The 27,745-nt window shown below is 47.0% G+C and overlaps 1 protein-coding gene across 2 annotated transcripts in view; it reads left to right on the top strand.

Moving 5' to 3' along the window:
* The window catches only part of LOC128306690 (uncharacterized), a 129,120-nt gene extending 102,266 nt beyond the window's left edge, over window positions 1–26,854 (top strand). For both annotated transcript variants that reach the window (XM_053044277.1, XM_053044278.1), the window contains exons 4-13: window positions 7,630–7,956; window positions 13,531–13,890; window positions 17,967–18,323; window positions 22,963–23,171; window positions 23,251–23,577; window positions 23,650–24,214; window positions 24,780–25,244; window positions 25,314–25,555; window positions 25,637–25,801; window positions 25,893–26,854. In XM_053044277.1, the coding sequence (XP_052900237.1) occupies window positions 7,630–7,956; window positions 13,531–13,890; window positions 17,967–18,323; window positions 22,963–23,171; window positions 23,251–23,577; window positions 23,650–24,214; window positions 24,780–25,244; window positions 25,314–25,555; window positions 25,637–25,801; window positions 25,893–26,180 (3,305 nt within the window). In that variant the 3' untranslated portion in view covers window positions 26,181–26,854. The remainder of the gene's footprint in view (window positions 1–7,629; window positions 7,957–13,530; window positions 13,891–17,966; window positions 18,324–22,962; window positions 23,172–23,250; window positions 23,578–23,649; window positions 24,215–24,779; window positions 25,245–25,313; window positions 25,556–25,636; window positions 25,802–25,892) is intronic.
* The last annotated feature ends 891 nt before the right edge of the window (window positions 26,855–27,745 follow it).

Raw genomic sequence — 27,745 nt, forward strand, 5'->3', positions numbered from 1 at the left:
AGAGCAAAACAAAAAAAAAGCCAAACGAAATGAAGCCACATCCAAGCGCCATAAATGAATAAATAAAAGATAGAATTGACCGGGCAAGCAGCAGGGCAGGCAAAAGGAAATCACTTCGTCCATTTGATATGCAAGGAACGGCACCGAGCAAGAAGCAGCAAAACACGGGTTTCGATGTCTCGTTAATGCAGGCAGACAGATTCACCCTTGTACGGCTTGTTGTGTCTCGAGATGCAAGACGAACCGGAACCAAACAAAAGAACCACCCCAACACCCACACACCACCATTTTTGCTCCGGCACTGCTCCGAGTTCCTTCACCGTCCCTGGTGAACTGGGAAAATCAGCTCAGTAACGTGCCACGGCCAAAACATGTACCATCGTACCGGGTGGCTTACCCGGGATCTGGAGTACACCGAGGCAAGTTCGTGTAATTGAATTTACATTCATTTACGATCATTTACGGCCCCAGCCAGCTCGTGCTTGAGCGGCTCCTTCGGAAGCACCAACCACACTACTGTCGGTTCCGGACGGTTTCGACGCTTCCGCGGCCAGTGGTGTGCGCGGGTTTCCGGGACGGGAACGGCTGTGGTGGGCTCAAATTGTGTACCGAACCGCGATTTCCCTTTACCGTGAGCGGGGATGCCGGTGATGCTGCTCGAACAAAAATGAGTCGACATATTTCGATTTGCCGTCGATTCCCGTTTTGTCCTGGGACAGTCTTCTGTCATGCTCGTCGTTCCAGCGTCGTCCGGATCGTTTGATGGTGAAAATGAACAATTTTTAGCTAGCCGTATCGTTTGAATAAAAGCGCTACCGATTGGTGCTACCGTTTCTGTTGCATGTCGAGCTTGGTTGGTGTGTTGTAGATGTTCTATTATCTACAAAATGTACCACGCCAAGCAAGAAACAAACCAACGGACTAATCAAAGTGCTCCAGGAATGAAACGTTTGCGGAAAAGTGGATTTCAAATTGCAGTGGTTGAGAGAAAATTGCGGAAGAAAAGTCACGGAACTCGCCCGCATTCGGAGCGCTTTTCTAAAGCGTTGACATTTCACCGCGTTTGGACGCTCGCGACAGGGAAAACGGAGAAACGCTAAGTGTTTCGTGGAAATGCGACATTTACAGTGAGAGTAAACAAAACTCCCAAATCCGCGCTTTTTGTACAAACTTTTTTGTGTGTGTGTGTGTCCAACCATCCTACCCACACACGCACTCAAGCATCCCGGTAAGCGCATTGAATGGATTAAATGCTAAGCACTTGACGTTCGTTTTCGTTTGCATAAAACGAATCCAAAGAAGAGCTATAAAAACGAAAGGTTGCGACCATGTAAAATCCTATTGATGTAAATGAGCCAATGAAAAATTAACGAATAAACTAATGGGAATGTACAAAAAGATATATATACACAAGGCAAGAAAAGAAAAACGGCGAATGGAAAATCTGCTCGAAACTGCTTCCCCCGACTGTCGAAGGTTAATGTTTTCCCGGATTTGCTCTCCCCAACGGATCCCCAACCTTTTGGCCACATTACAGGGGTGTTGTGATGGGATTGGTTATCCTGCCAAACTATTTTTTTGGAAATTTTGTTACACAAGTTGAACTGAGCTATGCAAAAGTAGTTGGAAGAATCGATCCTATGCCAGGAGTACACTTGCACTTGGATGCGAGATTAGCAGTGTTGGGTAATTCAGATCCAGATTCATGAATCTGAATGAATCTTTAAACTGAATGAATATGGATTCATGAGGATGGATCTATGAGGATTCATGAATCTCTGTGGATTGTCGGAAATTAATCTCGAGGATTTATGAATCTCTCAAGATCTGAAGAATCTCTGAGGATTTATGAATCTCTGAGGATTCATGAATCTTTCGAGAATCGACTCATGATTAGAATGACTCCTTGTTAAAGATTCATATGAATAATTCTTCACGAAGCACAACACTACAACCGAGACCACACATCGAACTCAATAAATTCCAGTTCAACTTCTCAGCAAACAAAAATTTCAGCGCTGGCTTCAAACTTTACGGCATGATCAGTTGCGCAGCCCTGTAAAGCGTGTGACAGCGGTAAAAAAGGGGATTACACGTTTGGACGTGTTTCCTTCCAATGTTTCCTGCTGTGAGCCACCTGCCGCACCCTTTTCTTAAGTAACCAGCCTTTAATCCGATGTTGCCGTATTTACAGCAACTTTGCCCAATGCTCGCGCCCGGCCTGAACACAGCGCAATAGCAAAGGCAGGGGAAAAGCTTGGGAACGGGATGCTTTCCCCCGAGCGCCAGAAGACTACCACGAGTGAAGTGAATTTGCGTCCGTGTGTGAGTGTGAGCGGGAAAAGCTGAGGGAAAACAACAGCACAAAAAAAAGAATTTCCCAACAGCAAAAGTACATGCTAATCCCACCGACGGTATACACCGGCCGACCGATGGCCACGCTTGTTTGCATTTTTTCTTCCTTCTTTAACTTTTTTCCTCCTCTCCGCTTTTTTTCCCGTGGGAAAGCGGAAAAATACGCCAGATCTGATGGTGGGTAAAATCGCGGGAAAAAAAAGCAACAAGAGTGGATTTTTTTTCCCGCACGAACCGATTAAAGACTGAGACGGACGGGATGGCAAAGGGCAAAATAGGAGATCGGAAGGACAAAAACAGGGTTGTTCAATTTCCGGATGACTTTGGAATGCACCGTGCCTCTGGTGTAATGGCCCGGGCAGGCAAAAACCAAGCTTCCCGTGTAGTACGCATATCCTTTCGATTGAAACGCACCGGACCGGTTGGTGACTCACGGACGGAACACAAAATGATTCCGTTAATTGGTCGGGTTGCCACATCCGGCAGTGCGCTACCGTTGAAACTTCAGTCGAACAGGTGGACAATAGGAAAAGGAAATTGTAGTACAATACAATATTGTTCTTACTCAGCAAGCAACTCTAATGTATTGTGTGTAATAAAAATTATGGAGAATAACCAACGGAAAAAAGGATAACGAAGAACGGGAGTAGTTGTGGTGTAGCTTATTGTTCCGGGAAGTCATTTATAGATGACTTAATGAACACATTGTACCGTTTTGCCCTGCTGATTGCCTACTTTAAGGCGATTTCATCGACAAAGGACTCGAAGAAGGTGATTAAAAAAACCCTTTTCATTGTTTCCCGCTTCCTGGTCGTTCCAAACCGTAATGTTGCCCTGATAATGTTTGTTAAAAGCCGGATGCGGTGAGATCAGTGGTCAGCAAAGTTTTCGACGTAAAGTGTCAAATATCTTCAATTAACTCAATTCACTCATTGTGTTAGGGTAGAAATGATAGATTGGAAGTAGGTAATTAATGTTAAACAGAAACAGCGTCTCAAACAGCTTGGTAGTAGCGCACTTCTGTGTCAGATTTGTTCTCTTATTACACACAGAAGTCAACCAGGATTGTTTTCATTTCCTATGGATGCGAAGTGAGATATTGGAGAGTACATCACCAGATTCAGAACCTGTTCATTGGTTAGATCTTTGCTAGAATCTAGTTCAGTAATATATGACATATAACGTAACGAAATTTCCGATATTTATAACTTCGGACGGGTAGTGTCCAGATGAGTAAGTAAGATAAGTAGATAAACAAGTAGTGAGATATTGAAGAGTACATCACCAGAAAGTTTCAGAACTCCTTCATTTCCTGGATAAATGTGTATTAATTCCCTTTTTAGTGTAGTTACTACTGAAGTAGGTGAGATATTAACGTCTGACGTCATCGTCCGAATGGCAAAGCTCACTTTAAGTCATCCGAAAAGTTATTGGAATTCTTATCGGAAATTGTGTTAGATACGTGATTAGAAAATAGGATTTAGCGAAATGAAAGGTGCAAAAAAGTAGAAGATTGCCGACCACTGGCGAAATGGCTATTGCTCTACCCACCCACAACGATGAGCACCGTTGAGATACGGCAAACAGAGAAACATCAATAATAAGTAATGTCAATTTTAGATCACTTTAGGAGGGTAGATTGTGTGAGGTACCAACTCCCAGTGGAATATTACAGTCAATTCCCATCCAAATAACCTTTTTCCCCAACATCGAACACTTCATCGGGAGTTGCGGGATTGATAACTTCAATTGAACCTTTTCTGCGATGGGAAAGTTTCGCACGAAGAAAAATATCCAATATATTTCACCGAAAGCCGGTCAAAACTATTCCTTTCCCTGCCTGCTTCGGAACCACTTTTGTGTGTGTACCGGCCGGCCGGGTAGCAGCGCATCATAATGCAAAACCCCTTCTCCCTCCCACCAACAACCTTGGGATGGCCGCAACCCAATGCCCGGCAAACAAAACACAACCCACACCGGGCACCATCTTTTGGGTCCGTTTTCACGAGATCGATTATGTAAACTGTGTCGGAAAACTTTTGCCGCTCATAAATAAAATATCCCTGACCAGCGTCCAGCGTCCCCGGGGGCACTTCCACGTTGTTGTTTTTTTTTTCTTTCTGCGTCGCGCGTCGGTGCGGTGCGTTTTTGCTTTTTTCCACCACTAGCACAAGAAACAAATGGCAGGAGGCGAAATTGCCAAGCCGGAAGGTAAATTTCAATAGCAAATCATCCATGTAAAAGCCACCCCCTCCTCCCACCTCCACCCGGACACCTACCGCAGCTCGTGCAAGGCGGGAAGGGAGCCGTGAAGGCACCGGAGAGGTGTCTTGAATATTTTAATTCGGGGTTTTTCGGTTGTTATTTTTGCTGTCGTCCTTGCGACGGCTGCCCAATCACTGTTGGGCATGCAATTCGTGGAAAATGGGACGCCATGGGAGGGTAAACCTTTGAAGAAGAAAAAAAAAGTATGCTAAACGAATGTTTTCAACATCCCGGCCATGGGCGTTCGACATTCCGGACATTGAGTAGCACCGTTGACGGATGGGATAGATTCAAGGAAAACCCTTCGAAAAGTGACCTTCGGACGGGCTTTTACGGTTTTTTTGTCTCTTCTTCTCACCCGCCCTTAGGAACGAGTTTATTAATGCTACCGTGAAAAAGCATCGCCAGACGTCACGGGCACAGCCGTAAGATTCGTGCTCCACGAAACTCCAGACACAACCGAGCGAGCAGTCGGCAGCAGACGCGTGTACGGTTCGCCTGCCTAATCTGCCCGATAACCGATCCACGTAACGCACCGGCGGTGTGCTCACGGTCGGGTGATACATTCCGATAAAGCCGGAAGCAGCATGTGAACCGTACAGCCGATCTCACACGCACCTAACGCCGTCGGTGCGCGCCTAATGTTGGCCCCGCCAGCAAGATGCCTAATGCCAGGAAAATCCCGGCCATCTCGGCCTGGGGGGGGGGCGATGCTTCGACGAATGAATAATTTAAAAGCACACCTACCCAATTACTGCTACCCTCACCGACCTCCCTCCCTTCCTCCCTCTATCTTTCCCTCCCTTCAATTCGCCCACCCGTGTTTCGTTCGTACGGGGCATTGCATTCGAGGAAATTCCCGGGCATCGAATATCCGAACCGGAGGGATTGGGTTTGGCCCTAATGTACGGAGGGCCCACGGTACACCCGAAATGAGGGTTAACTGATGGTGCTTACCTCGAATGCGAATGCGAGCAGTGCCTTGCGCACACTACCACTGGCATTAATCTTCCAATCGAGATTGTGCATTCATATCCCCATGGCCGAAAACATGGCTAGAACGGATTCGCACGGTGCGCAGTAACCGGCTCCCGCAGCCGAACGCTTCGGTAAATCTGTTCGTCGCCGACGTTCTGCACGTTCTTCCACCCGGGTGTTCCGGGCGCGCTCGCCCTTCGGAAAGGTTCGTCAACTTCCGAGGCGGATTCCGCTTTCGAAAGCTAATAAAATTTTATGCACAGCACTGGGGAAATAAGCTGGCTACTGATACTGCTATGAATATTAACTGGAATTACAGACATGCCGTTTGCAGACGGCAGCAGCACACATCAGCCCACAGGGCGTCCGCGGGGCTGTGGCCGGCCCCAGCTTGACCCACCGCACTTCCGATCGATCGACGAAGTGTATTAGGGAAGGGGAGGGAGAAGTAGAGAACAATTTCTACCACCGATGTTCAATATTTCGTCTGCCGGACCGTTGGGTGGGCGGTCCATCCGATGCGGCAAACGATTATTTGAGAGCCGAAAAACAGCGATTGAGATTTATTTTTTTATTTCACCAAGATAGCAAATATTTGTTGATGTACAATGATTGATGCAATTTTGCTTTCTGATACAATATTGCTGTTTGCAATATTCATTTATGACCAAAATTGGTGTTGGCGATTTAATTTCCGGCAAACAATCTGTGTTTTTCGAGGATAACAACAAGATGATTTACATTTCTGGAAATTTCTTTCTTTACAACATTTATTTTCTCTATTCGTACTCTCAATTCGGGGATCATTATTTTATACATCTTGATTGACTGGAATATTCTACTACTTGGTAAAGGCATCTACATCTTAACCATCTCTGGATCATTTTTGATGTTAACCCCAAACCTCCAAGACAACTAAGCTGGAGCTCATCGATACAATTGTCTTGAAGGCTTTTATCCAAGACTTCGTCTAAGCCTGGAAGCCAATTATTGAATTCAATAGCGCTATCCATACAGATACCATTAGGTTAGGAAGGATTGGCCTATTCATCATCTATGATGATCACTGCTGTTGCCTCCACTGTAAAGATTGAGGTGTGATCAGGAAGCTTGTTTGCTGGAGACTTCGTTGAAGAAGGTCCCGCTCGGAGACTTCGGTTCCTTCGACCAGAGCACTGTAGGGTAGTGGTGATTTCAAGAATAATTTCCACTTCGAAGTTCTATGTCGATCGAGGGAATTGGTTGACTTCAGTGTTGTGCCAAACGAATCTTTTCCGAAGAGTTATTCATAGGAACCTCAAAGATTGTTGAATTCCCAAGATTCCCAAGATTGGTGTGATATTAACTCCCTCACTCTTTGCCCTAATAAGTGTCAAGCTCCCGCACTCTTCTGTCCTATTCCTATGTACTAGATCATGCCCAGGTTAATCGTGTTTCGCTGGTAAAGGACTTGATAGTCACTTTAACGCCTCATATGAACTCTAGAGTTTCCAGGGCTTGGAGGCTGCCCGTTACTTCTCGAACCCAATGAGTTTGAAAGCGGTGTTCTGTTCGTTGGTAAGATCTTTGCTAGAGTATAGTTCAATAATCTGGTCTCTGACGGCTCGAGTCCACATTGACCTCATCGAGCAGGTACTGATATCTTTCACCAGGTTCGCTGTTCTCAGATTCCTTGGGGGATATTCTTCCACGCTGCCAGATTATGAGTCTAGGTGTCAGTTGCTTGGACTTGAGGCTCTCGAGGCTCCCAAATCCTATTTATTGCTTCCTTGCTGTTCGAAATATATGCGGTATATATGACATATAATTAAATGAAATTTCCGATATTAATAACTTCGGCCGGGTAGTATCCAGATGAGTAAGTAATATCTAAGTAGATAAACAAATAATTGCTTTGAATATTAGTCAATAAAGGGGTAAAGCTTGAGGATATTTTTAGACATTATCTTTTAATAGTATCAATTTACTACCGCTACTGATACCATTTTGCTTTCATATAAACATAAACTTTCGCCCTTCTTTACTTCACAGATAACCTTAAGTCAGACACCACGCAATACTTCCATCAGTACCATAATAACAACAACGGGGATACGTTCCATCATCAAACGTTTCTGGCGGACACGGCTGGAGGCAATGCTGATGGCGAGGGACTCGAAAAGCAACCACCACCACCGGATTTGGCCTGCCTGCCCGGTACCGGTCAGATACCACCCGAACAGCAGCAGCAGCATCAAGATCACGTCATCTACGTCAGCCGAAAAGATCGCAACAAATTCTGCGGAAGTTTGCCGAACCATCTCGACCTGGATGCGTCCACCATCGATCGGGACTGCGAGGCCATCGTTAAGCAGAACGGTAAGCGTCTACTGTAACAACCCATTTGGGATCTCCGCATGCAACTCGTGATGTTTATGTTTGTCCACCAGGCAAATGAGACAAACAAAAAATACAAACAACACCACTTTGCTAACACTTATTAAACATGACATTCTATCTGTTCGACTCGCAGCAACTCCAGCGGGAACAATTTGACTCACTATCGATCACTTTAAAAACAAATTATTTATCCGTAATTGAATTGCTTCGTCCTGCTGCGTCCGGGGCTGACAAACTCAAGGTTGGTCGCTGGCCGCAAAAATCATACCCCTTTCACACCACCGGGCGCGCGCACGTACGACAGTGTGCCGCCGGTTTTTTGCATGTCGTGCATGTCGCTGCACTGGGAATTGACATCGACAACGGCATTCCCCGGGTTACGGGTTGGCTCCACAAAAGAAAAAACAAAAAACAAAAAAACAAAAAACCACCCCCTCAACCCGAGCCGAAAAACATGGCACGCGGGTGTTATGTTAATTTTTCGCACTACTCCGCAGTGTGGCACACACCCGTCAGCACACAGGTCAGCGTACCGCACACGTGCGTAACACAACCGCACACGAGAGCCGATACGAAACCCCGAACCGTCGAAAACAAGTCGACAAACATTTTCACATTATAATTAAATTTTATCCCTCCTTTTCTACCGTCATCTTGCGGTACATTTCGCTGCGCGGTTGCCCCGGCACAGGAACCGCACTTTATCAGCAGATAAAGTCCCCGAGATCCTCCCTGGAAGGGGGTTGTTATCGAGTGTTTTTCTCTCTCTCTCTTTCCGCTTCCGCTTTTGGGCTGTGGTCGGAAAATTCAGACTTTAAGCATTTCCCGTATTTTTTTTTTCTTTTTTTTTGCTGCCACCCATACCCAACCAACAAAACGCTCTGTAATTGCTCACATAGAACTCATCATTTGAATGGGTGTGTTAACGTGTTTTTTTTTTGGTTTGGGACCGTCCTGAGTCCTCAGCAGTGTGTTTGCTTGGGAGAAACTTTTACCGACTCGTTAAGCTGTTCATTTTGTTTGCAGTACTCAGCATCCAGCAAAACCCAAATAGCGAGAGTACATGTTCACCCCGCGAGCCCCCCGCTTCCAACCGGGCCCTGCCCAAGCCACGCAAACACGCACTGATATATGGAGACCGGCGGCTGGTTGACAGCCAGCCGGGCAACTTAACACCAATCGTCTAGCAGGGCAGGGTCCTATAAATCGTTTCCCGTAGGAAAGCAGCCACACCCACACAGGGTGGTGTAGTTGATTTTATTTTGTATATTTTTTTGTTGTCATTCTCTCCACCCGTTTGCTTGCCGGAACGGGAGTATGTCATGTACATGGGCATTAGATGGCACTCGGAACACCCTTTCACAAAACGGTACACTGCTCGTTCGGTTCAGTTTTCCCATCCCAAAACGGAACGCTGTTGTTGAGATCCGATGGAATTGAATCGACCCAAACCCTTACGGAAGAGGGACTGGACGCTTTGGAGTCCAAGCAGCCTACGAAGCTCTGCCCCATCACCAATGGAGAGTGTGTGGTGTGTGTATGGAGGTCTTGTCACCCTGGGGGTACTTCAACCGTTCAAACCGGGAGACACTTAATTTATGTACAAAATATGATGCGCAACGCCCCCCTCCGCAACCTCCCCCATGTTACCAGAAACCTCGAAATCGGGAGGGATGACCAACAACAAAAAAAGCGAAAGAAAACAAAAAAGGGCCAACAGTGCTTTTTGCAGTAGTACGGTACCTACTGGAACAGGTCTCCGCCTCACGCCACCGATGGTGGCTGCTTTTCATGTGTTCTTAATTTAATAAACTGCTAGAAATAATCACTGCAATAATAACGTCAAACGCAATCTAGGCCAGCGGAGGATCAGATCAGCAAGAAGCGTTAGAAGCCTGCGGTTCCACCAAAGGTTTCGTTGTTCGGCATTTTCCCGGAAGGTGGCGGAGTTTCGGAGAATCACTTCGTTTTTTTTCTTCTAATGCCTCTCTGTCATGCTGTTTGCAGCAGGTTCTTTACCCGGGGGTGGTCTCTCTGCAATCACGGAAAGAGTGAGGGATGCGGCGGTAACTTTTGTCGAGGCAGATATTGTTTTTTTTATTTTATTCGCTTGTCTTTGCTCTTCTATTCCGTCTACTACCCTCGGCGGTAGTAGTACCCGGTGGTGACAGGGTCGCTTTAGCACGATGAAGATGTTGCAGGGCGTAGGCGATTCGCGTAGCAAATAGACGACAAGACACGACACACACATACAGCAGTGGCTGGTCGCTTTCCCAAAAGTCGTCTTCGCCGCCACCTCCCGCCCCCTCAAAAAGCCTAACCGCAACCTCAGTGCTTTGTGGACGTGATGGGTGATATAGGGATGGTGTGGTCGTGGCGGTTCCGCTCCCGGATCCTAATGAATCCCGCTCGGGCATCTGAGACAACAAAGTCTCGTTAAACAATCGTGTCTTTTGCCTTTTCGGGCGTGGAATGGGAAGCGGTGCTGGGATGGGTTCAAATGTGCCTCCTCCGCCGCTTCCAATTACGACCAGACACTGCCTGGTCGGTGGTCCGCTATCTATCTTCCTGGGTGGGTGCCCTTTGCCTATGGGCTCCCGGGTAAGGCTCTTCCGGTACGTCCGTGTGCAAATATTTAACGCTGGTGTCTATGGCGGATGCTTCATGGCTTGGAACATTGGCACAGGATGGAGCACAGGCGGTGGAGCACATTCGAGTGAGCGGCTTCCACGTGCCAGTCGTGCAACTAACCTGTAGTATAGTTATTAATTTGAAAATAAAAAAAGCATTCACTACCACTGCTCAGCAGCGTGTGTATACTCAGAGTTGGAATTCTAATTACGCTTCCAACACGCCCGCAATGTGCTGATCTCAAACCTCGAGGGCCTCGAATGAACTTCCGCCAGCGGTGATAGGTGTTGCAAGAGCAGAGCGCTACACTGCTAAGACAAATTTATTACACGCTTCATTAAAGACCATCTCGGATGATCGGCCTCGCCGACCTCGCCGACGCTGGGGAAAGTTGTTTCACGGTCCAGCAAACAACCATCACGACATACTGGAAGGTAGACGTCCTTTCTGACAGAATAGAGCGCGGTTCATCGTCCTGTCCCATCCAGTGCCATCCGACGATAGAGTAATTGATGCATATTGAATTCGATATCGATAGTGCTTCGGTGCTTTGTTGGACGGCAGGCCATTTCCTTGGGCATCTTCCATCCTGTATTCTACGTCCTGTAATGGCGAACGAAAGAAATGGCGCCGGGTAAAAAGGGGCAAAAAAAAATCAACAACCCGCTACCCGGAGCTTCATTGCTGTAAGTATTAGTTAAACGACCGGAATGGTAATTATAATTATAGGGGTTGTCTAATTATAATGCCCCATTGACATTATCACGCCATCGGGCGCCCGCTAGAAAGGGAAATTAACCGAATCGAAGAAGAGTCAAAGGAGAAACCTTTGCCAAACCGAAGACTTCACCGAAGACTTCGATCGATGGGTTAGATATCCTTTGGATAGCTTCCGTTTTTAGCGTCCATTTTGCTTTGGACGAGTGCTCCATCGCTGGCTGGAGGTACGTCTAGTCTCTATTCGCGTGGCTTCGGTGCGCTTTGGCCTTTCGCGTTGAAGCTGCCGTATAAATTCTTCCGGTACCATGAGCCGATACGTCCAGGATAAGGGTTGTTGTTTATGTTTATCCGGTCCTTTTTTTTTTGCTCCCCATATTGTTATCACTCTCTTTCCATATTTTTTCTTTTCACTAATCTTTCCGAATTATTGTTGTTGTTTGTTATCACCTCATTTATCGGGTCATTTTTTGTTTCTCTTGCCTTCACCTCGGCCAGGTTCGTTACGCAACGATCCGTCAGCGCGGAAAAATCTGAACCCGGCCAGGGTGTAAAACATCCAAAAGGTTAAAATATGAACTCTCGATGCCCAATTTAACCAGTTAACAACTGCTTTTACGAAACCACCGCATCCGGTCCACTGCCTTCAAAAAACCCGAACAGCTCGTGTATTATTGTTTCTTATTTTTCCGCGAACAGCCCTTCTTGAGTACTGTTTTTTGTTTTGTGCTTGGGCTGCGGGAAGCAAAGACGTCTAGAGAAAAAGGCAAATATCCCCAACTCAAAACCAAGTCACAAAACCTTCGCTGACCGTTCTCAAACTCAACCCGAGGATGGAGCTTAACCCGGCAAAACAAAGCGACGGTTATCAAACGTGTTGTTTTATGGGTTTTTGTTTCCCCCCTAAACGGAACCCGCAGTCATGGGCATGGAGCATGGAGCAAAAGAAAATAAAGTGCCGAAGGTACTGCTGAAATGAGACAGCTGTGTGTTTTCTTGCCGGGTAGATCCCCATCTTCGGCGCTTGTCCAAAATTCCCCTCACCCCTTTGTGCCTCAAACATATTAGAGGGATCAGTTTTAGTTTGTTTAGGCAAGCAACTGTATGTACACACCAATATTCGGAACTCTTTGAAATCCTGTCGAAAAGGGGAACGCTGGAAGGGCAGGTGAATCCGTTACCGTTTACCAATATAAAACCACGACGAAGGCTATCCAATCCGAAATGTGTGCGGTCCGTTCGCTTCGATTATCCCAAACACCGATACCGTGGTAATTACCGGACCAGAGTGATCACGAAAGCTTTCTATTGACCTGACTAGAGCGGATGCTTGCAATTTTTCACTGAAAGGAAACATTTTTATCATCCGAACCGAAAGGTACACCGAGTAGAAAAGGAACTCAAGATACCTCTTTGATATCTCATCAGGACTCGGTCGGGACTAAATGTTTTCTATCGCTTCCAAGAAGCTTTTCTTCAAAGAGTAATTCACTTTGATGATCTTTCAAGTGGTGGATATGAATCTTGATGCGAATCTTCAAGGTGACTCCTTCAGATAACTTCTCAAATATTGCTGAATACTTAAAGAATATTGCTTCCAGGAGGACCTGTGATGGGGAGGATGGTGAATATTATCAGGTTATCGCTAGGAAGTATGATACTCACAAGCCAACAGCTGGGAAAAGCTTTTTGGGAGGAAAAATGATCAGGAAAATGGTGAATTGCCCACGGAAAAATTGCAACCTTGGCATAGAAGTAACAATCGGCACCAAGATTATGCCCAAAGTCAAGGAGAAATTGACGGCAACTGTCCACGGCATCCAAACTACCAAGCGAAATATCTCGAAGAATGCCTATACTAGATCTTCATGTTGAACTGTCGCAACTGTCAGATTGAATCATGCGTAGTTCTAGCGTTAACACACAGATGGCGTGTTTGCATGATCTGTCATTGAAAAGTAAACGGCGTTTGTGTATGTTTAGCGGCGTGATGTTTTCCGCAATTTTTACTCAAAATAAGTGTATTGCAACCAATTTCACTAGTTTGCGGAAATGTTTCCTAATGAGCCGAAAAGCGTGCTGCAAAACCATTGCGCAGGTGAACTTTTTTGTACTGTAATCATGACAAAACATAACAAACATAACAACAAAAACATAACACGCGCGTGCTTTGTTTTCTTTTTCCCCCCAACCTTTCCGTTGCAGAATTTCTCCAGGCGAATCTGAAAAACGTACAACAGCACCAGCAACAGCAGCAACAAACTGCATCCCGTACCGTTTGCAATCAACCGGGTGGCGTGAATCCATCACCCCCGAACGGTTCACTGCCGCACCAACAGCAGCTGACCTTTGGCGGAAGCGTCCCGGTCGATCATCCATCGGCTGTTTCGCAACAGCTGCAGAATTTGCCTCCGCAGTTACCAACATATCAGCAGCAGCAGCAGCATCAAGGTTCACCCTTGCTTTGTCCCAATCCGGCGACGAAAGGGCCGTCAAACATTTGCGCGGCCAGCGCCACTGTTGGACCGGGCGATGGCATAGGCAGCAGCACATTCCGATCGTCAGGTACGTGCCCGGAACCGGTGTGGAAGAATGTGTGTTATTTGCTATAGGCAATGGATTGTACGGAGCATTTCACTTTCGCTTGATGTTGTAGGTGTTAACCGGATGAATGGGAGTTTCGGCAGCTAAATGTTTCTTGACTGCAGATCGCGGATTGAACGTGCATTATTGATTCATTCACCACGCATGCAAATCGCAATCGCTTCTAACGTGTATAAAGAAGTGTATGTTGGCATGAAAACATTCGGAAGATGCTTCACAATGAATGCGAACTGTCCGTAGCGCTCTCCAACCTCTAAACCGACAAGGGCGGCGGTCAAAAAGTTGGGCACACCTACCACCGCTTCGAGCAGAAACAAACAGTGTGTCCTTAATTAACACTGTACCATTTTCTTCCTAATTAAGTCAGTTCTCGGTTTTGCTCTACCCCCCCCCCCCCCCCCCCCCCCCCCCCCGGTGGGTTCGCCTACGGCACCATCGTTTCAAGTGCAGCGACATGCCGTTTCGGAACTAAGCCGACCCAACTGGCAGCCTGGTCCCGCTTGTGTCATGTCCTTCTCCCTTCCCATGCCCCTTTTTTCCGTCGCTTTACGCGATAATTGATTTTGATTTTACTAATTGGCTACGGCAAACGGGAGGAAGTTTGGTTTGGAGCTTCTTTTTTTCAATTTTAGTCTTTTTCCTCCTATGCACGGAGCAGCAGTACGGAGGCGCTGCTGTCCTTCTGTCAATAGTTGGTGACTCACGCCGGCAGGATCCTTCTTTCTTTGGTGACTTTAATTTCGACCGAGTTGTGTACCAGCAGTCATGGTATTTAAATTCATTTCATAGAACTGACCATTGGCCATACATTTCTGTTTTCGTCTTCCGATACCGCCGCATCAATTCAAATCAGAAACGATTGCCAGACGAATGGAGAAAACGAAATGAAGGGACGGAAGGATGTGGCCGTTACACTGATGTGTTTCACATCGTATCAAAAAGCTATTACGAAGCAAACAAACCCTGCACAGAAGTAATAGCCGTATTGGTACGGTTTTGCAGCATTCCGAATGCAATATCGCCTCTCAAAAGGCCATTAGAATGAAAGTGAAATGACCGTATACGCCGTATACGGTTTGAAAATCGATGGAAATTGAAATCAACATAACCAGCAGCTTACCGGATGGGTTTATAAGCTTCCCCATGCATCATTGATCGCGTCTTTCACAGCGTGCGGCGAAAAAAAAACCCCTGGCTTTCGTACGAATATTTTCTCTGGCAAGCTTCTTTTTAGCAACAGCAACACGGGGAAAAAAAAGCCAAACACCCGTATCGGTCCCGACAGCACAGGATGTGTGTGCGCCCACCGGAAACACGGTGTACGGGGAGGTTGGGTCTCCCTTCCCTTCTTCAAATGTATATCGAACCTAAACCCCCATCAAGCTGGGCCATACACCAGCCTGTCGGGCGAAGAATTGGAAATAGAATTTCCCCGCCCTACCCCCCAACACGCGAGGCGAACACAGGAAGCCGTCGGAAAACGTTACTATCGACAGGCAGCCATCGGGGTAAAAGCTGCAGTTACGCGTAAATGTGCCACTGCCGGTGCGGTTCCCAATATAGGTCGCAATCCGAAGTGGTTGCCTTCGCATGCTGGGCTTCCCGGGCGGGTGAAAGCTGATGCTATTTGTACTTCGCCACATGGTTTCCCGTCAATCCTCGTCCGCTGGTGCGGGAATTTCGATGGCAAACTATGTTGCACACCGCTGTGTGCCGGGTAAAATAGTTCGACTGAATGGTGGAATCAGTTTTACGCTGTTGCCCCCTCCCCTGATTGCCTGTAAGGCAACAGTAATGGTGCTATTGACGTGAACTCACCATGGAACAGACACTTTTGCCAAGGGGACGACGCTGCTTTAGGGTTTTAAAGAATCGCTACGTTTGTGGTACGTTTTAACTGCACCGGGAAGAGCTATAGTAACTCGCCAGTTTGTCTCCATCTCCAGCGGTTCACCATGAATGTTATTATCTGCCCTAAAACACACACGGAAGGAGCCGCACCGAAAGTTCAAGTACCCGAACAACAACAAAAAAATATGTTACAGCCAGCTCGCTGTGTCGTATAATTTGCCGAATATTGAAAGACACTATAAATCTAACGTTAACGCTCACGTGCCCATTAAGTCCCAGCAGCGTTAGAACGCAGGGTGAACATACCCGAACCGGGCCAGTATATGTGTGCGGATTTTGGGCGAAAAGTTTCCACCGGGCACGAGTCGACCGACGCGCTTGTACTTCACACCGGCTGGAACCACCCACCGGCCCTATTGCCCGGATCAGATTGTTCCGGATCGGGATCCACTTGTACGTGGCAGGGTTACTTGAGCGAGGTGCAATTCCGGTCACAATAGCAACGCAGGGACGAACTTTTGCGCTAGCCTTTCGAACTTCCCACACCATGGAGATTCGTGGAGCTTGCATCTCAATAGCTGGAGGTATCACTGACTCGCTCCGCTCTAAGCAAGATCACGCACACACGGGCCCCGTTGGAATGCTTTTTTCTTCTTTCCTTTGCTGCAAACTTTCTGCAACCCGTCCAAGATTCTTCAGCATATGGATGTGCATAAGAAACGGTGGTACGGCCAACTCCACTCTTCTAGCGCCTTGCAACGCGTTGTCAACTACCCAACTAGCCCTTACGCGTATGGCTAGCATGAAATTTAAGTTACCAAAGTTTGAGGCGGTAATTTTACCACCATTTTAGAGGATAAATGGAAACCAATGGGTGTTGTAGGCCAGTTTGCGCCGGGGGCGTGTGATGGGACCTGCGGGCTAAAGTTGCTCGCATTAGTTTTAGCAACACGAGACGGCAAAGTTTACATGCCACTGGATTATGTGTGCCGCTTTGTGTTGGGAGGGTTCGCCTTGGTGTGTGGTGTTTCACATCCAGCATCATTATCATCATTCCTTCACGTGACCGCTTAAACTGTGGAGAGTTCAATGTGTCGTCCTGTGGGAAGGTTTTGCGTGAAGATGTAGTTCTTCAGCTTAAAGTTGTAAGTGCAGCAGTTTTGTAATGCTGCGTTTAATTTCGCACTGGAAAAGGTTCTTTCTTATAGATCGTTAGTGAGGAATCATTTAAATCAAGAGTCGAATTCTAATGGATTATTGAATTGCTCCAGACATATCTATTAGGATTTGAGTTTTTGATCTTTGGCTGTAGTTGTATCAGGCGCTTCAACCGCTTCAGGCTTCGGTCTTAATGAGGTCTTAATTCGGTCTGCGAGAGTCTTCTAAATCGCCTCAGGTCGACACATCAACAACATCACTCCATCTTAATTTGGATATACCACGCCTCCTCTGTCCATGTGGACGACCTAAAAGGACTTTACCGACTGGGTTGTCCGGTGTCATTCTCATGACGTGACGGAGCCCACCTGAGCCTGGCAAATCTAATCCTCCGTACGACAGTAAGTTCGCCCTATAAATCGTAGAGTTCCTTATTCTAGCGACTCCTCCATTGTCCTTCAACACGTACACATCCATAAACCCTTCTGAGCATCTTCTTCTCGAACGCATCTAAGAGGGTTTCGGCAGTTTTGAACAAAACCCATGTCTCCGAGGCGTATGTGAGTACTAGAATTGTATAGGTCGTCCGTCGCGACAGGTGTTTTAAATAGAGAAGTATCCTCAGAAAGATCGGTTGGAAGTCACACACTCAACATCTGAGTTGCTGTAGGTGTTGACCGTTGAACCAAGATGTAATTTGAGACGACTCTGCTCTAGCGCTAGGTTGAATAGCAGTCAAGCTAGTATATCTCCATGACGCATCTCTTGGTGGTAGCAATGGGCCTTGAGAGTTAGCCATCCACCATCACCTGCCAAGTGTCATGAATCTTTGGAATAGATATTAAGATCCATTCATCAAGTTCAAAGACTCATTGCGATTCTGGACCTGATTGACCCAACGGATGAAGGCTTAGATGATGAGACAAAGTGATGATTCCCTTAAACATAGATGAGATACAAGAAGATGAAGTTATCTAATCGATATAAATCTTTTGTCATTCTTACATGTTTACTTACGCGGGTTTTAGAGGCTGGTGGCAGCGGTCAGCAACCGATCGCCGCAAATCTACAGCTGAAGCTGCCACTGCACCGGACAGCGATCGATGCCGGATGCGACCAGGGCTACGGTAGCGAACGTTCGCCGGAGGACGATCTACCGCCGCCACTGCTGCTGATGCACGAAACGCAGTACATCGAGATACTGGCCTCGTCCTCGTCCAACAACATCGCCAACCCGTCACCATGCCAGCAACTTCCGGCGGAGTGCGTCGGTCCGTCCGCTGGCGCACTGCAACAGGGCGAGCAACCGCAGGCACAGCCATGCTGGACGCACAGCACCAACACCGGCCAGCTCGTGCTGGGACCGTACAGTTTCATCACCAAAGGTAAGGCACACTTTAAAGTCACGCCGTGTCTGGCACACCAAGAGCTTTTAAAACATTTGCTTTACCAAGATGGGGAACCGCCAACGGGGGTGGGGGTTTCCATTTTTTCTTTTTGTTCGCCATTTAGTTTGTCTTTCTTGTAGTGATTGGATTGGCACAAGCACAGACACACACAGACACACGCACACACCATAAAATGGATTGATTCTGAGAGCCTCGGGATAGTGCAAAAACCGTACTAAAAGAAAGACATTTGGAATTGAAATTGAACAGGGGCATTTCTCGTTTTTTTTTTGTGTGCGTTGTTGTTCCTTTCTCTTGTCCCTTGTCAGTACGCGGTAGAACCACGGAAGCCACCTACATTTCCGTGCCCTGCCCTTATGGAAAGCAGAAACAAGAACGGGCCACATCAACGTCCTATCTGCCAGATTCAACAACCAAACGGTTTCGCATGCAGAACCAGATAGCAATCTGCGTCCGCTGGTCTCTGCGCTCTCGTTCTGTGTGTGTGTGTGTGTATATATTTTTTTTTTTGTTGCTGTGTGTGCGTTGGGTTTCCATCCCCTTCCACGTCCTGCTGGAAACGGTTGAAGTTGCTGCCATTTTCAAACCGCGAAGCATGAAGCCTCAGAAGAATGCGCGCGTGGGGCAGCATCAATTCCCGGCCCGGCCCAGCGGAACATTTTGGGAAGAAAATGAGATTCACCAAACCAGCCGGTGGCATCGCCATGACGCGCTCGCGCTCAGCTTTTACGGGGGTGGGTGGCATGAGGGTGGTCTACATATTTCTGTGTTCTGAACGCCCACCGTAGAAAAGATGATCCGATGGTGGCCACGGAAGGGAGTTTATTTGGTACGTTGAGCGCGCAGGGGGGGATCTACCGGGGCCCGTCCATGTGTAATTCAAACCAATCCAATTTATTCCATTCCTATAAACAGTTACATCCGTCAGGATAAATAAAACCAAAAAATGTTCCAACAAGCGCCAGCCCGGGGTTCCAATGGGGGGAGGGGTTGTTCCCACAAAACACATTTTGGTGCACGGTGCGCCGCGCATACATAAGGATTCTCTTGTTTAGACGTTTGCTTTCCAACAAAATTAAACAAAAAAAAACCAACCTCTTCCCTCCGCCAGCGAAACAGCCAGAGTTCGCGTTCGCGATTTCGGTTAGCCGTGATTTATGTTGCTTTTCGCGCAAAAAAAAAAATCCCACCCACCCAACAATGGGCAGAAAAGTGGGTTGAAACTGCACTTGAATTTTATATTTTTATGCTTTCCTTTCGGTGGAGCTTGCCGTTGGAGGAGCTGCTAGGCTTTGGTAAAAGGGAGAAGGCTTTCGGGGCAATACTTTATCCAAAATTGCGTCAACAAGTGTTACACACCGAGACGCCGAAACGGGGCGTCATTAACGAGTAGTAAATGAGTGTGTAAAACCGCGTGAATGTAAATGGCTGCGTTTGAGGGGGAGGCTGGTCGAATTTTTTTTTTCCCCCGAACGATACAATTCCGAACCAACAAAAAACGCTTGGTGCCGCAAGGAAATCGGGACGGTTTTAATACTTTTAATTGCAGTTTGTCTAGGAGCATTTATTCGCCGCCGCCGTGTAACGTTTTTAATTTATCGCAACAAACAAACAAGTAAGCAAGAAAATCAACAACAACAAGCAAAAAAAAACAACCCCGTCCTGGTGTGATGTAAAAACATACCTCGGACAAGCTTTTGGATTGGTAAAGAGTTGCGTTATTTACAATGCCAACTCACCCCCCCAAACAACCGCATTAGAAGTTATAATCGTTCGACCCTTCGAGGGTTGTGTTATTGTATTTAAACGAACCACACCGGATGAAGTTCGATACGAAAGGGGGGATGAGAGAGGGTTGGTGTTGATGATCGGGTGTAAACTGCAACCAGTGTTGTTTGGTTATTTTTCACCGGTCGTTAACTGGTCCGACTCGGACCTATTCCATCCCTATGAGCGCCATACACATCCTGGGCAAAACAGGGGATCGTTGTGTATGGGTGTAGCGGGTACCCACACACCGGAGTGCTTTTGCATGCAACCGGTGCCGGTAAGTGAAGCAGCACTCAGGTGCTCATGTTTTATGAGCACTTTTATTTCGGCCGCTGTACAGGTGCAGCAAATTTTAGCAAGCGAGTTGGGTTTTTGTATCCGATTTTAACTTGTGCTTGTGCTTGAGTGTGAGAGTGGTGTATTCTTGTTTTTTTTTTTTTTGATTGCAAAAATGCTCCACACTTCAGGAATCTTTTCTTTTGGTGAAGCGAGCGAAGTTGTGCGCACAGGTGCACATTTTCCAATGGCAGGTTGGCAATGTCTGGGAAGAAAAGGTATTTTTTCTACTGTATCTTCTCGAAACTGTCAACCCAATGCCATCATGGCGGACGGGTGAAGCACAGTGAAGGAGTGTCCACAAAGCAATGCAGTAGGGTTGACCACCGGAAATCGAATTCTATTCTTCCTCCCACGCTCCTTTAGGTCCTTCGCTCGCTCTGCCTTCCGGTGTCTTAAAAAGGGGTACCGGTTCACGGAAGTCTGTCAATACCTTCGTCCGGCACGTGACTCCGACATTTCACTTTAAAGAAGGAACTCTGTACTGAAGCACCTCGGCAGGTGACGCACAGCACGGCCCAGAAATTCACACAAATTGACAACAAAATATCACAGCGCACGTTTGCCGGATGCAAAAAGTTCGCTCGAAAATCGTGCACTGCCGATGTTCGGGCGAGTTTTGAGTCGCTTCTGCCAATCATCATTCATTTCCTGACCAGTGAGGATAATTTTACTTTTGCTAAAGGGATTGTATCTTCCTTGGAGAGGGATACCGGGGATGTCATACTGACGAAACTAATTTTAAGCTTTTGCTTATAGCTAGACACAGACTAGAAATTCTTGCTCTACAACAATTAATGAGCCCTAACACAAAGACACAATTCTAGACACTCATTGAGCTTTTGTTAAAATATATAGTCTCGAGAACTCAAATTACTACACCGACTTTGCATCCGCCCTGGTACAAAACAACGAAGGTGTTGTACTCTTCTACAAGGAAGGAACATCGACCACAGAAAAACAAAACCTCTCGAGAAACAACCAACAAAACATAAAATGACACCTAATATGAGGTACCTCGCCTCAATACCTGCGGGCGCAAAACCACAACTGTGACGCCACTGACGCCGTCATGCGGTGCAAATTAAGACTACAAACGGCAGCCAGGAAGTCTGGTGGGAAGTTATGGATGTTATTATGACTCTCCTCCAATCCCTTCCGTAGTTGTTCCGCACGGTATATAATGCCGAGTGGTGTGGTACGCCCCAATGGCTGAAGATGAAAAAGGTGAAGTCAAAGTGTTGAAGACGTTTGAAAGGACCAGGGTGCGTGGGGGTTGGATAATACACCCTACTATCGACAAATACTGCTCCTTTTATAGCACGACCAGAAGTAATACCGCAGAAAGCATAATGGCGGGTTCCGTCTAGTGCGCAAACTGTTCAACATACCGTACACGGTTTGTGCGGATCCATTCACGATACGTTCGCTTCGCTTCGTCCACTCTTCGCCAGTACATTATGCTTGTGACACTCTTTTTTTATGTCCGATCTATCGTTTATGTGTAGTCGGGTAATAACCGTTTCTTTTTAAGTGACGTTAAGTGATTCTCTTGAAACACGACCGAGCGTACCGGAGATCCTGCTGGAACGTACGCCAAACGTGGGTTTGAAGGTTTGGAAAAAAAACCTCTCCAGAAGTATTTCGTTGACGGGACGGAATCATGCAAAGATTTGTAGGAATAAGTATATATTTTATTGTCTAGCGCTATACAGACTAACATAAACATGTAAAATGACTTAAAAACTATTATCACCATCTCGGTAGATGTACTATTCAAAATTTGCATCGTAAAGCATGCGTCATTATTGTTGCGCCATGTTCAGAATCTCTTTTGATACTGTTGTCAGTTTCAACTACAGATATTCGCTTTGAAATAGGTAGGGTTTCGCCTTACTGCTGTTCTTTCGAAGGGATCTGCACAGAGAGGTTGAGTCGACCATAAATTTTCCTCTTTACTGTTCGAGACTGCAGCGAAACGAGCCTGTTACTGTTCGTGCAGCAGCAGCCACATGTGGTGCGAGATGATCAGGGGTAGACTACAACATGGGAACAACATTCATTAATCCAATATGACCATCCCAAGCGCTCCAAATGCATGCTCCGTGAAGATTTGGAGGGAAATCTCCAAAGTACCTTGATATTCTTTGAAAAAAACGGCACCGAATTCAACATGGCATTAACATTTAGTTTTTAATGCAGGTTGTTGCCTCCAGTCTCTGATGAGCTCTGGCTTGAATGAGCGTTACGTGTTCCAAGAGAACGGTGTACCAGAGTTTATAGGAATTTGGTCCAAACTTGGCTTCCGTCCTATTTAACCGAATTTTTGGACACAACCTTGAGGACTCCCAGGTTCCCAGATTTGAATCCTATCGACTTTTTATTTGGTTTGACAATACTGACTCCACATACTTGGTGGTAACATCGAACTCTGGAGGAACTCATTCGAAGATGTGTTCGCATTCTTACAGCAGTTACCTTACTCCTTACTATTCTTTCCATCCCACAGATTCCATATTCTTCGTCCAGGTGTCCAAGGGTTCGCGGGGCCTTGGCTTTTCGGTGTCGGGTGGAACCGACTCGTCCGCACCGTACCCGGGACTGATACGCATCAAACGGCTCTTTCCACACCAGGCAGCATGGGCGACGGGGATGCTCCAACCAGGAGACATCCTTCTAGAGGCGAACGGTGTCCCGCTGACAGGTCTCACAAACTACGTAAGTATTCACATACCTCTCCTTGCTCAATGGTTTGAATGTATCTATTAAACGTACGGTTCCATGCGATATTATGAAGCTTGCCCTGGAGGTTTTGCGCAAAGCGACGAACGTCGTAACGCTCACCGTATGCCGACCGAAGGACGAGCAGTATCGGAAACTATCACCACCGACCGAACCACCCAGACCACCGCAACGCAATGCCCTCTCGTACGAGCAGGGTCATGGATCCAACTCGGTACCTCAGTCACCGCTCCCTGCTGGAATGCCCTTTCATCAGCAGCAGCAGCATCAGCATCAGCAACTCCACCATTTCTTCCCTCCTCCGAATGCCAGGAATCCGCAGCTGCAATCCGTAGCAGGCTTTCTGCCATCACTCGATCCCATGCAAAGCAGCTTCAGTGGGGTAAGGAGCTACCCGTTATTTGTTAAAAGATCAAAATATAAGCATTCAATTCGTTCTCGTTCCGTTGCGTAGGAATTCGAGATCGTACTGACGAAGCAGCAGGGTTCGCTCGGGTTCACCCTGCGCAAGGAGGATGAATCCGTGCTGGGTCACTACGTACGGGCGCTGGTGCGTGAACCGGCCCTTAGTGATGGGCGCATCCGGCCCGGCGACAAGATAGTCGCCGTCAACGATGTGCCGGTTTCGTCCATGTCCCACGAGGAGGCTGTGATATTTCTACGCCAGGCGGCGGACGTCGTGCGGCTGCGGTTGTACCGCGACCAGGCCCAAACACCGCTCTCCGCCCATTCGCCCATCGAGTCCGGCGTAAGGGGTCGGACGCGTTTGTTGCTGCGGCCGGAAGCAATCAATCTGCTGACCGATCTCGCTGCCAACCGGTTCCATCGGGCTGCTGCCGGTTCCGGTTCGTCGGTGGCGTCGAGCCACACGAACTCTCCGCGACGCTTGCGTCGCGCCGGTGCGCACCAGGCCGCCTTCGACAATCATGGTTTCCAGCCGCAACAGCAACAACAGCATTCCAACGATATGTTCAATTATTTCGATAGCTGTTCCAATGCATCCACCATCATCAGTCAAGGTAACGCACACGGTTCTCAAGGGAAGATATACACTCAGACGCCCAAAATGGTTAAAGTCAAGTAAATCGCTTTACAGATCCACGAGATTTGTGCACTAGATTTGCACCAGGTTTTTGGTGAATCGGATTCAGATCAATAAATCGGAATGAGTCTTTGATCTGAAATCCTTATTCTTAATATCCATGATTCTTCCAGAATTCGCGAATCGCTGATGTATCTTCTGACAATCCTTGAGGATCTATGAAGATCTCTGCGAGTTCGCGAATCTATGAAGATTCATGAATATTCTTGGGAATCAATTCACGAATTGAATGACGTTGACGTTGTGACTGGCTTGAAGTTCCTTTGTCTGTAACTTCGTTATCTCATATCTAATCTTCGTTTGAAATATTTCCCAGACATTGCCCGACAGTTAACTACTGCCAGTTAGTTAATTATTTTCTTTTTCAAAATTAGAACTGCAGACTGCATATCTTCCCTTTAACTGTTGCACTCACGCACCCAAACCATCATACACTCACAAAACCACTCACGCACGCACTCTAACCTTTCGCATGTACACAGCCATGGACGATCTGGATGAATCGTACTACTGCGATGAGGAGATCGAGGCGATCGTCGCCAGCGAGGACAGAAAGTCGAACGGTGAAGAGCACGGACCACGCCCGCGCCCAACATTCCTAGATCTTGATGCCGGCGCACGGTTTCAACTCGGTAGCGGCGATGGTGCCATCGTGCAGCAGCTAAACAATCTCGACCGTGACACACTGAACGCACCGTTGCGGTACGGTTTGGCCGGTCCCGGTACGCCCGGGCTCGCCGGTCCCGACCCGGACGGGCCAAACTTCGTCAGTCTGCCGTGCGAAACGTTCCTGGTGGCGTGCAAAACCGAACAGGATCTGCATGCTGGCGACCAAACGGAGGCGATCTACGTGCAGCACTTTGCGCACAAATCGCCCCTCTACTCGTCGGTGAACGTACCGGCACGGGTCGGTGCGGCCGAGTTGGTGGAAGCAGTCGAACGAGGAGGTGTGTTTAGGTCCCGACCAGCTGGAGAAGCTCATTACCACCATCATTACCAATCCCCTTCTTTTGTAGGTAAGAAAAGTCTAATGAAATGGAAGGGCGCTACTCTGTTGGGCGACGAGGAAGAGCAGCACGAACCAATGCAAGCTGTTGACGGTGCACAGGAGCAGCAGGATGCGCTGGTAACGCCGGATGCAGACGATTCCAGTTTGGCGGCCACGGCTGGTACAACGCTCAGCACGGCCACACCCACGACGGAACGCGAGCTGTTCGATCTGAATGCGAGCTGCGGTACGGACAGTGAAGGAAATCAGGTATCAGGGCTTATGACGCACTAATGTAACAATGCAACAACACTAACCATTTTCCCGCACGGCTCGATTTTATCGCGGCAGATTTTCACCGTTGAGCTGAACAAAGGATGGAACAGTCGACTAGGGTTCAGTCTAAAGCAGGAAACGGGCCGCAACGGCAGCATCCGCACCATCATCAGCGCCATCTACCGGGACAGTGTGGCGGCACGCGATGGCCGACTGCACGTGGGTGACGTACTGATCATGGTGAGTGTTTCGCAAACCGCACACACACAATCAACAACACGATGTTATCAATCTTTTCACACACGTTCCAATTGGTTCCACACACACGCAGGTCAATGAAGAGTCGGTCGAAGCAGTACCAACGGCACAGGTGATTGAGCTGATGCGTATTGTACGTGGTGCAATCTTCATCACACTGTTGCGACCGTCCGGTGCCGGTGGCACGCTCGAACCAACACCGGAGGAGCCACCATCAGTTGAGCCGTCCGGTAATGTCACTCCGGTACCGTTGGACGATTACACGGATGCTGGTCACAGGGAAGATGCTGCGGCGAACCGCGAGGACGCTGCCGACGTGCAGCCTGCCGAAGGCAGCACGGTGAGTGACAGTAAGTCGTAAGCGGGACCTCAAATGCGGAGCGACAGATGGGATGGTTTCTTTGTTTTACGGTCCGAAAAGGATACGCAGCTGTGTAGAAGAGATGAGCAGAGAAGGTGCGCTAGAGAGGGAGATACGAGATGTGAGAGTTTTGAAAAGAAAAGCTACCACAGGGTGGTTCGATTAGTGCTTTTACGTCAGTGCGTAACAGGTGATTTTCGAGTGTCATACGCGAGGTATTGAAAGGCAAAAGGGAAAGAGAGATAAAGAGTCAGAGTGTCAGAGGGCAACAAGATGGTGGCGATATACTAGTGGAGAAATCTTAATACGAGAGCATGTATGTTGTATGTGTAAGGGTTATTCATTCCGTACCGGAGCCATAAGCTTCATTTCCAAAGAAACAATGCCAGAGATAAAGCAAGATAAGGGTGGAGATTTTGAAACATGAAAAAACAAAAAAAAAGGAGATCGTAAACAACTACACAAGATATAAACACTCCTAGTGAAGAATCAGAGAACGTCAATCTGCGAAGTGGATTGAAGCGATAGTTCCATTCAAACTAACTCTAGTGAAAAAGAAAATGAACGATGATCTAATTAGCATTAGTCTCGAAGCTGACTGTAAGCAAATGTAATCAGAGCTAGTAATTTTAATCCCCTCCCCTCCCCTCCTCCCTACTCCGTTCCTCAATTATCCTTTCATTCGTCCTTATCACGTGTCGTTTTACAACTCTTCTAAAGAGGGAGTAAATAGAAGACACAAAAAAAACCGGGAGTGATATAGAGCGAAAGATAAATATGAAGTTGTTAATGTCTTTTCAATCCATTCTGCCACTGCCTTCTCCGAATCAGCTCCTCCCCAACGCCGTGTGCAGCGGTGTAGGAAAGGAAAAACTAATTTCCCTTTCTACCGATTCCATCAATCTCCTTTCCTCCACCCAACTCCCCCTCCTTCCTTACGATCGTTGGAGTATTTTAAATGTTGTTAGTGTAGCCAAAGCGCAAAATAGAGAATTAAAAAAGGAATCAGTCCAAAATGGAGGCGAAGTTGTGCTGTGTTGGTGAAGTATAGCACTGCTACGACAATTTCTGGTGAAGCAGTAGCTGTCTGGGATGGAAAGTCTAAATAAAGATCATGTTTGTACTTTGAGACACTGCGAGTTTTTTTTTCTTTGATCTTGTGACCGGTTTGCTAGTACTATGAATCATATACAACATAACATATAGAACTATAAAACATGTAGACTTCACAAACTGGATCGTTAGATATAGAATCTCGTCGGATATATAATTTTGGGCGTGTTTTTTACGATTTCCACGTCTAAAATAAGAAGTTTTATACAGATGAAATTATTGATATCACTGCTAGCAATTATCCGAAATCTGCAGCTTTGTTCAAAAGATTAGAATTCGTATTTTTATTAATTTAATATTAGGAGACCGTTATTTTTAATAAGATATAAGATTGCTACATCAATACCCCTGCAGCGTGCATATAGCTCCGCTCTCACATTTTATCATTGAGCGTGATAGCATTGGCTAGCAATATCGCATACCAACTAGTGTAAGTGAAATAGATCGCATGG

Source organism: Anopheles moucheti, chromosome X, assembly GCF_943734755.1.
Source record: "Anopheles moucheti chromosome X, idAnoMoucSN_F20_07, whole genome shotgun sequence".
NCBI classification, from domain to species: Eukaryota; Metazoa; Arthropoda; class Insecta; order Diptera; family Culicidae; genus Anopheles; species Anopheles moucheti.